Source organism: Mustelus asterias, chromosome 9, assembly GCF_964213995.1.
Source record: "Mustelus asterias chromosome 9, sMusAst1.hap1.1, whole genome shotgun sequence".
In the NCBI taxonomy this organism is placed as follows: domain Eukaryota; kingdom Metazoa; phylum Chordata; class Chondrichthyes; order Carcharhiniformes; family Triakidae; genus Mustelus; species Mustelus asterias.
Genome location: NC_135809.1, coordinates 46,897,902 through 46,911,858, shown reverse-complemented (window position 1 = coordinate 46,911,858; position 13,957 = coordinate 46,897,902). Strand labels below are relative to the sequence as shown.

The 13,957-nt window shown below is 40.3% G+C and overlaps 1 protein-coding gene across 3 annotated transcripts in view; it reads left to right on the top strand.

Annotated features, from left to right (window-relative positions):
• Positions 1-13,957, top strand: part of scube1 (signal peptide, CUB domain, EGF-like 1) — a 279,156-nt gene that overhangs the window by 59,685 nt on the left and 205,514 nt on the right. For all 3 annotated transcript variants that reach the window (XM_078220129.1, XM_078220128.1, XM_078220127.1), the window contains exon 4: positions 12,597-12,731. In XM_078220129.1, the coding sequence (XP_078076255.1) occupies positions 12,597-12,731 (135 nt within the window). The remainder of the gene's footprint in view (positions 1-12,596; positions 12,732-13,957) is intronic.

The following is a 13,957-nucleotide window of genomic DNA, read 5'->3' as shown; positions in this document are numbered from 1 at the left end:
CCAGGGCTAGTATAATTATCACCAGTTCTAACCAGCTGGTTATATTTTTCTTTCTGATTTACACAGGATATTGTCTTTTAGTTAGCCACAAGTCCATTCAATATAACGAATAGATGCTGAAACTGAATTATAAGATAATTAAGTCTGGTTACAATATCATAAATGACATGAAAATACTTTATTTTTATTGAGATGAATACTGGTATTTTGCACATTTTTTAAAAGAATAACTTGCTCCTAATGTTAAATTGAACAGTTTTGAACTCAATATCCACAAGGTATTTAACAGATTAAGGAAAAATATAGCAGACAGTTTATGATTAGAGGCAAGTATCAGAGCATCAGGAGAGATGGCTGAGTAGAGGAAGAGAGAACCCAATTCCTATTGATCCACTAATGCTTTAAAATTCAATGACATGATACCATGATACAATTATAAGAAATCAAAAAATACTTAGATGATTGGGTGCAAATTGATTGAAATGTGTGATTGCTGAATAATAAAAAGTATAAGCTTGGTCTTGTTTTGTAAAAAGTGTTAGCAGGGTGACTAAAGTCACTAAGCTCAACTATGGATTAAAACTCTAGCAGCATTTGGAAGGTAGAAGAAAAGGGCTGCTTGCAAGGTTGAGTGCAGGTCAGATATGCTCAATAATCTCTTTCAGTTCAAACATTTTCTTGCCATTAAAAGGGAACCTGTCTGGTGAATGAACTAGAGGGGTTGTAAACTCTAGCGCCAACTGAAAATAAAAGCCAAAATGGTCCACAGCTTTCTTTTTTCTGTGCGTGCAATTTAACACCTTTGCTCCAGGCAACTCAATCAAAATTCCCATGCTGGTCAGCAAACAAGGCTGCAAAGTACCCACCTGCAGCAAAAGGGTTAAAGCACCAGCCTTGCCAGGAATTTCTTACTTGCAAGTAAGAAATTCCTGATAGCCAACATCAGGCTTGTAACATCCTGACTACTTTGAAGGGTCTTTTTTTTTGCATTTAAGAATGTGTGGAGTTCCCTGGACTGAAATTACTGACATAAATGTTTTAATTTAAAAATAAAACATTGGGCTTGAGCTTCGTCCTTCAAAATTCTAGACATGAAATTCCTTCTGTCAATAAGTTAACTGGAAAAATTAGTGGTGCTATACAATGATTATGCAATTCTGTATTCCCTGTGAGTTTATATTAAAATTATTGAGAATTTCACTGTTACTAAATGGACTAGTCTGTGAGCCATCAGGATCTTTGATGTTCTGTGTTTGTCAACAGGAATTTCTTATTTGCAAGTGAGGAATTCCTGACGACACTGGTCCTTTTAACTGATTTCCCTTTCAAAGTCTCTGCAAACATATGAAATTGTTTCCTTTTATTTTTCACATGAATAATTATAGAGTGGGCCATTGTAGAAATGATTTGAAAACTGCTGTTGTGTTTAGGATTAAGTGACAACCACCACCACTGCCTCCCCCCCTCCCCCCCCCCCCCCCCCACCATTGTTGATGTGCTGCTTCTGTTAGGCCTCAGCAATGTCTTTTGAGCAGAATGGAATTGGTGGGTTATACACAGTCTAGACTCTTCGCAGACTTTGAAGAGGGTACAGACATTACACACACAGTCAATTAGCAGTTTACAAAGTTAATCTTTTGTACAAACTTGAACATTTCTGTTGGTTAGCGTGTGATGATTTAAAGCATTATCTGATGTCCAGAAAGAATGAAAGCCATGATGAAAATGTATGCAAGGAAGTCCAGTTATTGTTTTGTCTTACTGCTGTCTTTACAAACCGTTTCCTTTCAAAATAAATGTCACAAATGATTATCGTAAAGCTTTTCCTTGCATTTAAAAATGTTTCAATTCTTCCTCAAGTAGAAAGTTGACCTCTAGGCATGATTTTATTCTTTTGTCACAATTTGTTTTGACCAGTTACGGGTCTGCTTAAAAGAAATAGTCGATGTACGCACATTTTTACATTAATTATTATTCTCATTCTCTCTCTGTCTCTTCAGATACCATGCTCTGAGGCATTGCCAACTGTGGACTTCCATGTCCATGGTTATATGCTTGGCAAGGTGGTTTGCCATTGTCTTCTGCAGGTTCTGGTTGATTCCTGCACTTACTGCCTGCCATAGGTATTATTGACCAATTCAGCCTCCTTTTTTCTGCTTTACAGTCAACATCCATGACATTGCAGTTTCTAGGTTCTACTTAGACCTGTCAAAACCAATGTACCTTCTCCTTGTTTTTGTAATGTGTGGGCAATTTGTTTAAATGTGCAACCTCTTTGAATTTCTTTGCCCAGTTGCACACACATAGTAACTTAAAAGGGCGCACTTGTGTGTAGCCTCCACAAGTGTGCCTCCAAGGTCACTTGGATCTCCTCATTGCTTGGTACTTGTGTGATTGATGTTACTTGCAATATATCAGTCCCGGCCTCAATGTTGTCCAGATGTTGCTGCATGTGAGCACATACAGCTTCTTTAGTTGAGGAATTGCAAATAGAAATGGATGCTGTACAATCATCAGTAAACATCCCCACTTCTGACATCAGGTTGGAGGGAAGGTTGTAGATGAAGCAGCTGAAGATTTGTGATTAAACAAGACGCCAGTGTTTTGATGTGATTTCACTTACTCTGGGTGACCAGAGATAGTCATTTTAAAGGTTTTTCTTGAAACGATTTATTTAGAACTAATTGCATCCAAGGCCTCATGGTAACAATATTGATCTCTGGACACACACAGTTCTGTGCCTTGCTGTCTTGGAGGCTCTTGGTCATTTGACTCTGATGTAATGCTTACATCATCATTAACATCATTGTCTAATTAACATAACCATTAACCTTTACAGTCAGCATAGAATCAAAGAATCCCCACAGTACAGAAAGAGGCCATTTGGCCCATCGTGCCTGCATTGACAACTATCCCAACCAAGTCCTATCCCCATAACCCCACGTATTTACCCCATGTAGTTCCCCTGACATTAAGGGGCAATTTAGAATGGCCAATCACCTAACCTGCACATCTTTGGACAGTGGGAAGAAACCGGAGCACCTAGAGGAAACACACGCAGACACGGGGAGAACGTACAAACTCCACACACACTGACCCAAGGCCGGAATTGTACCCAGGTCTCTGGCACTGTGAGGCAGCAGTGCTAACCACTGTGCCACCGTGCTGTCCATGCTGAATATGCACATCAAGTGCTTGGGTATCTCAGTATGAACCAGCAAGGTGTCTTTAGAATACTTGTGCTGTTCTGCATTGTATAAACTGCACAGCAGCGAGGTTTGGCTTTGCAAGAGGAATAAGATGATGAGGACATATTGTCAGCAGTGGATTCCAAAGAAAAGATGGATAAAGGCAATCAGGGCAATTCATTGCTGGTTGCCAAAATTGCTGCCCAGGATGCCACGGATGTCTATTAATGCAAAGTTCAGTTGGGTTGCACAAGAAGACAGATATCAAAACCAGACTGAATGGTCACTCTTTGCATATCTCCAACAATGCCAGTGACAGAAATCAGGCCTGCAAATAACCAACTACTCCTTGTTTGTCCTTGCACTGGTCCTTATCAGTCATGTCTTTCAATTCATCATCAAGGAGTTAAAAAAAACACTTGTCACCCAGCAGAAAAGAATGGGCAGGACAGGAAAATAAGGCAAATTGGTAAAGGTTATGAACAACATAGAACAAAGAACAATACAGCACAGGAACAGGCCCTTCGGCCCTCCAAGCCCGCACCGCTCCCTGGTCCAAACTAGACCATTCTTTTGTATCCCTCCATTCCCACTCCATTCATGTGGCTATCTAGATAAGTCTTAAACGTTCCCAGCGTGTCCGCCTCCACCACCTTGCCCGGCAGCGCATTCCAGGCCCCCACCACCCTCTGTGTAAAATACGTCCTTCTGATATCCGTGTTAAACCTCCCCCCCGCCCCCTCACCTTGAACCTATGACCCCTCGTGAACGTCACCACTGACCTGGGAAAAAGCTTCCCACCGTTCACCCTATCTATGCCTTTCATAATTTTATACACATCTATTAGGTCACCCCTCATCCTCCGTCTTTCCAGTGAGAACAACCCCAGTTTACCCAATCTCTCCTCATAACTAAGCCCTTCCATACCAGGCAACATCCTGGTAACCCTCCTCTGCACTCTCTCTAAAGCCTCCACGTACTTCTGGTAGTGTGGCGACCAGAACTGGGCGCAGTATTCCAAATGCGGCTGAACCAACGTTGTATACAACCGCAACATCAGACCCCAACTTTTATACTCTATGCCCCGTCCTATAAAGGCAAGCATGCCACATGCCTTCTTCACTACCTTCTCCACCTGAGACGTCACCTTCAAGGATCTGTGGACTTGCACACCCAGGTCCCTCTGCATATCTACACCCTTTATGGTTCTGCCATTTATCGTATAGCTCCCCCTACATTAGTTCTACCAAAATGCATCACTTCGCATTTATCTGGATTGAACTCCATCTGCCATTTCTTTGCCCAAATTTCCAGCCTATCTATATCCTTCTGTAGCCTCTAACAATGTTCCTCACTATCTGCAAGTCCAGCCATTTTCGTGTTGTCCGCAAACTTACTGATCACCCCAGTTACACCTTCTTCCAGATTGTTTATGTGAATCACAAACAGCAGAGGTCCCAATAGAGAGCCCTGCGGAACACCACTAGTCACAGGCATCCAGCCGGAAAAAGACCCTTCCACTACCACCCTCTGTCTTCTGTGACCAAGCCAGTTCTCCACCCATCTAGCCACCTCCCCCTTTATCCCATGAGATCCAGCCTTTTGCACCAACCTACCATGAGGGACTTTGTCAAACGCTTTATTAAAGTCCATATAGACGACATCCACGGCCCTTCCCTCGTCAACCATTCTAGTCACTTCTTCAAAAAACTCCACCAGGTTAGTGAGGCATTACCTCCCTCTCACAAAACCATGCTGACTATCGTTAATGAGTTTATTCCTTTCTAAATGCGCATACATCCTATCTCTAAGAATCCTCTCCAACAAGTTCCTGACCACGGACGTCAAGCTCACCGGCCTATAATTTCCCGGGTTATCCTTCCTACCCTTCTTAAATAACGGGACCACATTAGCTATCCTCCAATCCTCTGGGACCTCACCTGTGTCTAGTGATGAGACAAAGATTTGCGTCAGAGGCCCAGCGATTTCAACTCTCGTCTCCCTGAACAGCCTTGGATAGATTCCATCAGGCCCTGGGGATTTGTCAGTCTTTATATTCCCTAAAAAACCTAACATTTCCTCCCTTGTAATGGAGATTTTCTCTAACGGGTCAACACTCCCCTCCGAGACACTCCCAATCAACACATCCCTCTCCTTTGTGAATACCGACGCAAAGTATTCATTTAGGACCTCCCCTACTTCGTTGGGCTCTAAGCATAATTCCCCACTTTTGTCCCTGAGAGGTCCGATTTTTTCCCTGACAACCCTTTTGCTCCTAACGTATGAATAACATGCCTTGGGATTCTCCTTAATCCTGTCTGCCAAGGACATTTCGTGACCCCTTTTTGCTCTTCTAATTCCTCGTTTGAGTTCTTTCCTACTTTCTTTGTGTTCCTCCAGAGCTCCCTCCGTTTTTAGCTGCCTGGACCTAACGTACGCCACTCTTTTTTTTATGACCAATCGCTCAATTTCCCTGGTTATCCACGGTTCTCGAATCCTCCCCTTCCTATCCTTTTTTACAGGCACATGCCTATCCTGCAGCCCTAACAACTGTTCCTTAAAAGACTCCCACATGCCAGATGTGGATTTACCCTCAAACAGCCTCTCCCAATCAACAGCTGCCAAATTCTGCCTAATATGTGATTCTACTAAACAATGATTTGTGTCTGCAACGTCCATGGATTCCTACGAGATTGGGTCCAATGGGTCCTCAGAACACCTGCTACCATGTAATTAACATCAAAGTTGGAAGTAAAATTATAATGAGGTAGTTTCATTGAAATACATAGACAGATGCATTGAAACTCCCTCTGAGTTTCCCCACATGATATTGGACATCCCTGCTCTCATTGTGATCCTGAGTTACTATGCGAGTTAATGCTTTAGGTGTTACTGCGCCTGCATTTGCTGTCCTTTCACAAGCTTGTCTTCCTCATCTAAACCACAGACTAAAAGAGGGATTACCAAAGGAGCACCATCCCCTGCACTTTATTTGCTGCCAGTGACTTTACACAGTGGAGAAGTTTGCCAATTTAGTAACTATGAACAAATGCAGCAAAGTGTGTATGTTTCTATTGCAAACATTTGGAATCAACTTTGAGAATTAAAAGCAAGATTTAAGCATCCAACTTTAGCAGGCTAGGTCAGTCCGTTTTCAGTTGCCCAGCTTATATGGGTGAGCAGCAGGGACCAGACTCAGCAGAATGATGTGAAATTCGGACATCACAATGAGGCTGCTGTTGGCCTCCAGATCATCAGTAGAGCCATACAATCTCGGGGGTAATTTTTATTTTTTAGATGAGATTTACTTCAATATTTTGATTAATTTCTTTAACATGCACCAGGTGACTTCCTTTACTCCTTATGCTAGATATTTTCAGAAGCTGTACATTATCAGGAGATTTTTTTGATTGAAGCAAGAAATGACTGTTGCCAACTGGACTAATATATGACCTTTCCTTGTTGATGTAGGGGTATACTTAGTAATAGTGCAGAAGTTGACAGATGTAAAAGATAAATTCCACTACAATTTTACAATAAATAGTTTTGAATCTTCTCAAAAGTTGGCTTTATGTAAGTATTTATACATGGCAAACCACTGTTGTTCCAAATGATGTAAAATTGTGGTGGAGTTGATGCTGTACATCTGTCATCATCTATTACTGTACTAAACAAGCTGCCATATTAATAGCAAGTTGCCAACACACAATGTTTGCCTCTTAAACTTCGACTTGGAAGTAAGGAAATGAAGTGTGTGTCCAGGGGGCTTTGACATGTATCAGAATGCCATTCTTTTATCTTGGTTCTATCTAGAATGTTATCCTCAATCTCCAAGTGCATCTTGTCCATACGCCTCCTCACTCAATGGATCACCCAACTCCTCTCTACGGTCATCATACCAACTAACATTGTCATTCATTCCATCTCCTCAAGCATTGCATCCTTCTTCAAAACACTCTCACCCTTCCATTCCTTCCATTTCTTATAATTACTGCCACCTCCCTGACTTCCCTACAAGCTACTAAGGGTCGTGAACGAAGCCCAGTCCATCACTCAAACCAGCCTCCCATCCATAGACACTATTAACACTTCCCATTGCCTCAGAAAAGCAGCCAGCATAATTGGATGCAGCCATGCATCCTGGACATACTCTCTTCCATCTTCTTCAGTCGGGAAAAAGACACAAAAGTCTGAGGTGTACTAACCGACTCAAGAACAGCTTCTTCCCTGCTGCCATCAGACTTTTGAATGGACCTACCTCGCATTAAGTTGATCTTTCTCTACACCCAAGCTATGACTAACACTACATTCTGCACACTCTCCTTTCCTTCTCTGTGAACGGTATGCTTTATCTGTATAGCATACAAGAAACAATACTTTTCACTGTATACTAATATATGTGACAATAATAAATCAGATCAAAATCCCTTTACTCTCTAAGATCTTTGTTCATATTGTCACTTCCAAGGTCTGACATTTTTTCCCATTAGTCCCTGTTCAAATATTTACAGTCCAGCATCTGATCGCCTCAGTGCATCATTTCAGCCCTAGTCAAGGTCACCAAGTTAAATGTTTTGTGACTGGGATCCTGGGTGTTATCCATCCTTGGCTTACTCAAACTTGCAGCATTGTTCAATGCTTGACCATGCCATGCTCTTTTCCAATGCCTTTCCTTTGTTGCCCATCTTGGATACTAGCTTTGCATGGTTCCATTGCTATTTGAACATGGCCTGTGCATCACAATGATGACTTCTCTTTTTACACTTCTACATGCTACATCTTGGTGATAACAAAGATACCTAAGTCTATCTCTATACCAGCCCCTTTGGCCATCTCTCTTCACCATTTCTGTGCTGTCCAATTGATTAACTAACTTGTCTTGGATGAATAACAAATTTCTTAAGTTTATCGCAAAGACTGAGGTTGTTGTATTCAATTCCCACAACAAACTCCACTCCTACAGTATATATTCCATTCCCCTGATTGGTCACTAATTAGAGTTTAATCAGCCTTGGATTCTGTTCCACTCTGAGCTCAGTTTTAAATCCATTACCATCACAAAGATTTCCACCTCTAATTTCTCATTCCCTTGCCTCCTCAAACTTTTGGGTCTGTAATTGTCATCTCCCATCTTGACTATTCTAATGCGCTCCTTGATGATATCCTTTCCTCCATTCCATAAACACAAACTTGTCCAAAATTGCATCACATGCTGTCAAGAAGAATTAACGCAGAAAGGCACTTGTCCACAAGTATTGTGATCAAAATGTACTGTTCTTAAAATATGTATTATCGAAAAAGCTACTTGAATTAACAATTCATTTCAGTTTGCTCATTTAAAAATGGAAAAGTATATTAACATTCAAATTATTTATTTTGCCTATTGCACTTATCCCTATATCCCTGCATGTTGGAATGCTAATTCACAGCTGAAACTATTGGATTTGCATGTTTTAATGAAATTGCCCTTGCATTGTTTGTACTGTTATCATAATTAAATGCCCATTTAGTCTTGAAGCGACAACATGTAAATGTGACTAAGATGAACAAATAACTGTCTAAAGTTTATTTATTATTGTCACAAGTAAGGCTAACACTGCAATGAAGTTACTGTGAAATTCCCCGAGTCGCCACACTCCGGCACTTGTTCAGGTCAATGCACCTAACCAGCACGTCTTTCAGAATGTGGGAGGAAACCGGAGCACCCGGAGGAAACCCACATAGACACAAAGGGAATATGCAAACTCCACACAGTTACCCATCCAGGAATCAAATCCAGGTCCCTGGCGCTGTGAAGCAGCAATGCTAACCACTGTGCTTCTGTGCCATCCCACTGAACAGTGAACTGTGTTGAGGGTTGCTTCAATCATGGTGTGTTACATTTATTTCATGCGTGCAAACATCAGCAATTCAAGTAAGATGCATTTATCCCCTGAAACAGTTCATAAATTCGGTATGTGAATAAAAGTAAATAATGTATATTGACACAAGAAACACAGATATCCTATTTTAAGCAGTTTTTTTTCTGTTTTTCCTAGTTTCAGTATACTTCAAATTAGCAAATAAATTATTAAATTCTTTTTTTTGCCTATCAGTCATGGCTCTATTGATTGCACTCTTGCCTTGAGTCTCAAGGACCTGGTTTCAACTCTTATTCCAAGACTTGAGCAAAAAAAAACAAGGCAGATGCCCCAGTGATGTTCTGTTTGAGTTGCTGTCTATCTTACAGATAGACATTTAAGGTTCTATTTAAAGCACAATTTCGAACAGGGGAATCATCCCCAGTATTGTGGCCAATATTTTATCCTCAGCATCACAAAACCAGATTATCTGGTCATTATTGTATTACTGTTTGTGGGAGCTTGCTGTGCGCAAATTAGCCATCACCTTTCCTACATTACAATAGTGACTATACTTTCAAAGTACTTGATTGGCTATTAAAGCTCTTTGAGATATCCAGTGATGGTGAAAAACTCTGCAAAAATAATTCAAGTCTTTCTTTCCTTAATGTATTATTTATCATTCATTGGAAATTCCTATTTAGTTTGCAGCATTCTGATGCAACTTCTATGTTGATTTGACACTGATTTCTAGCAAGTCCAAGTTTGGAATCTTGTATGTAACTTCAAGCACAATACCTACAACAAGTTAAAGTAAAGTGAAGTTTATCTATTAGCCGCAAGTAGGCTTATGTTAACACTGCAATGAAATTTCTGTGAAAATCCCCTAGTCACCACACTCCAGTTCGGTTACACTGAGGGAGAATTTAGCATGGCCAAAGTACCTAACCAGCACGTCTTTCAGACTGTGGGAGGAAACCGGCGCACTCGGAGGAAATCCTCGCAGACACGGGGAGAATGTGCAAACTCCACCCAGACAGTGACCCAAGCTGCGAATCGAACCTGGGTCCCTGGCACTGGGAAGGAGCAGTGCTAATCACAATGCCGCACACAAAAAGGTCCAAGGAAGGGTGCAGGCAGAGCATCAAGAATTAGGGGCTCAGTGTTGTGAAAATTAGCTTGGGACAATTTTTTTGTGTGTAAGAAAAGGCAGAGCACCTCTTTTTTGCAAGGCTGGGAAGGATTGACACTGAGAATGTAAACAGGTTCACTAACTTGGACTCTAAACTTGGGCTAGAAAAAAACAATTTTAAAAATGACCAGATCGCAAAAAAAACAGAAAATTACTGCAATATTTCCCCTGCAGGGTTGCAGGAATAGAAAAGAAACTGGCAGGGAAAGCAATTATAGGCGTACCAATTAGCATCGAGAGGAGCAGCATAATTATCCGGTTATGAATGGGACTGAAGGTTAATAGGGGTAAGTATAAACAGAGATGATCAAACCTTTTAAGGAACACCCAAGTCCAAGAGTTTCTGGAAATAGGAAAACAGCATCTGTGGAAAGCAGCCAATTAGGGTTGAATAATGGAGGCTTGTACCCGAATATCTATCCTGAAGTTTTGCTTCATTACTTCAGGGAACCAGGAAGTATTTATGGAGAACTTTTTCTCAGAAAATTAAATACATTTGGTCAAATCCATGACTAGGTTGGGTTTGTGTGATGTGTGGTGGAGGCAAGCTTGACGAGTCGAAGAATCTTTTGTTGTTCTGATGTTGGTGTGTTTTCTTTAGGTGAGAGGTACAGAATGTACATGGTTCATTCCATCTCCATTGGTTTAAAACAAAAGCCTACTTGTTTCCATTTCTAGACAATTAAGGGTCTCCAAGTGCAGATAATGTAATCATGGGGGTAAGCACTTGGTAGCGCACTCCAATTTCTTCCTACATACTGCCATGCGGGTAATTGTCTTTTCATCCACTTTAGAAATGCAGAAGGCTGCAAGAACCATTAGGTTTTTTTAAGTGAGAGACAGTGATGTTGTCACCTATTTTGGAAAAATTGGAGTTTCATTGTGGGGAGTTGATAATATTCAGAAGATGTGTTGCATTCTTTTCTGGCCTCATTCATAAGATAAATGGATAATAAAGACATTAGAAGGATATTTAACTTGGTCTGAGAGTGGAAAGTGTAAACTTAACAAGCCTTAAACAAAATTTGAGGTTTTAAGGAATTTACCCTCTCTAAGTAACATTGAAAAACATAGAAAATAGGAGCAGGAATAGGCCATTTGGCTGTTCGAGCCTGCTCTGCCATTCATTCATCACTCTCTGGGTGAAGAAATTTCTCATCTCAATCCTAAAAGGTTTACTCCATATCCTTAGACTGTGACCGCTGGTTCTGGACTCCTCCACCATCGGGAACATCTTTCCTGCATCTACCCTGTCTAGTCCTGTTAGAATATTATGGGTTTCTATGTGATCCTCCCTCATTCTTCTGAACTCCTGAACTACTTCTGAGCGAATATAATCCTAGCCGACTCAATTTTGCCTCATTAGTCAGTTCTGCCATCCCAAAAATCAGTCTGGTAAGGTGGACTCGCAGAAAAAGCAACAATGAACAGAATGAGAAAGCAGGATAAGAGAAGATCCACTTTTTTGGGGGATGTTTTACTATGGCAAAAGTCCTACATATAAACAAGTTGCTGTTTCATCCTTTCTTCATCCTTCCACCCTGCACTCTTGAATTCTCCTGTCAGAAAATAAAATCTAGCTCATGATGTACCAACTATCTTTTTTTTTAAACAAAACAGTCTGGTTAAAAGCAAAATACTGTGGATGCTGGAACCTAAAGCAAAAACAGAAAATACTGAAAAATCTCAGCAGGTCTGACAGAATCTGTGGAGAGACAACAGAGCCAATGTTTCTAGTCTGGATGATTCTTGTCCGAATAGATTTTGGGGTGGAGGTAGACATTTGCAATGAGCTAATTAAATATTTTTGTTTGAGCTTACAATAATATATAGCTTGGAAGAAGTGGGTTTTCTAGTCTTTTCTAATTTCATGTTTTTATTGTTCTTATTACTGCAATTTTAGCATGCAGATAAAGTTCAACTTTGCAGCCGCTGATATGCTGTTATCATGTACCATAGAATCCCTACAGTGCAGAAGAGGCCACCTGACCCATTGAGTCTGCACCAACTCTCCAAAAGAGCATCCCATCTAGTCCCGCCCCTCCGCCCTATCCCTGAAACCCCAAGCATTTACCATGGCTAATTCACCTAACCTACACATGTCTGGATGCTAAGTGGCAATTTAGCATGGCCAATCCACCTAACCTGTACATCTTTGGATTGTGGGAGGAAGCTGGAGCACCCGGAGGGAACACGCAGACATGGGGAGAATGTGCAAACTCCACATAGTCACCCAAGACTGGAATTGAACCCAGGTCCCTGTTGCTAAACACTGCCATAACTCCTATGTTGAATCTGCCATCATGGACAGATATTTTAATTTGTATCCCAAAAACTGTTGTCAAGCTGAATGATCACTTTTTTTCAATTTTCCAGATGTCAATGAATGTGATGACAATAATGGTGGCTGCCAGCAAATCTGTGTTAATACAATGGGCAGCTATGAATGCCAATGTAAGGAGGGATTCTTTCTGAGCGATAACCAGCATACCTGCATCCATCGGTCTAATGGTGAGTCTGATTCTGCCAAAACAGGGGATTGCTACAACCCACGGAGGGAAGGGGAAAGGAGTGAAAAACAAAACACACACTTGAGATGAATGATTCTCATATGTTGTATCAGGTCTCCAATGTGTACATTAAATACTGAGCAGAAATTGAGTTTCATGAGCAAACTACATTGTATTGCTGAATAAAAGGTGCATGCTTCTTTTATTTGTCTATAATAAGTATTGCATGAATACATACAATGAATGTATTGTATTCATTCTAATACAATGAATCAAGTATTGGATTCATGTTTTGTTTTGTCAGCTAGAAAATGTAACTCGTGCAATTTCCAATCTTTGTAATTCAAAATAAGAGTAAAATTAATCACCTAGGAACTTTGATGTGAATGTTAACAGATGAATTCCTTTGTTGTTTTAACATTTGGTATTAACCGTTTACTTAAATATTTGCACAGTGTAACTTCAAGACTTATAAAGTTCAGTATTACTCTAATTGCTGTGATGGCAGTTCCAGATTTTTGCTTGAATAATAGTTTATTTTTTTAAATGTGAATGATAGAACACTGAGGAATTTTATAGATGAATACGTTGGACTGTTTCCCATATTCCTATTGGTCAAACAGATTTGTACAGCGATTCTGCGCCAATTTAGTTTGATCTGAAGATATATGTTCTCCATCTACTGTGCTCATTTACATAGAAAATTGCTTGTACATGCTTTTTTTAAACACATATCTGCAACAGTACCTGATTGTGAAAGGTAAGTGAATTTTCAATTCTTGTGTCTGTGCATATTTCTTTTATAAACTGCAGTATAGTTTTCTTTTAATTGGTCATTTCTTTTAATTAGCTTGCAGTATTGCTGTCCAATAATCCAGCAGGCTTAACTTCTAGCTCCTCTTTGTAAGCATAGCCAAGTTTTCATTTGTTCTTTGAGCTGATTGATATGGACAGGAACAATACCACATCTTGTTAGCAGCGTCCCTTTCAGCAACACATGTAAACATTTCCTTTTTGCCATGAGATACAATTACTTCTGATAAATAATTGAACAGGGTGAGGATCTGTCACACTGTGCAAAACAAAAATGGAGACTAGTTCACAGGATGTGTGAAAAAGACTCAATGAAACAATGGGAAAATGGTCATCATTTATAAATCTTTGTGTATAATATGTGAATGTATGTACAATATGTATGTTTGTCTTGTACATCATTGTATACCATCT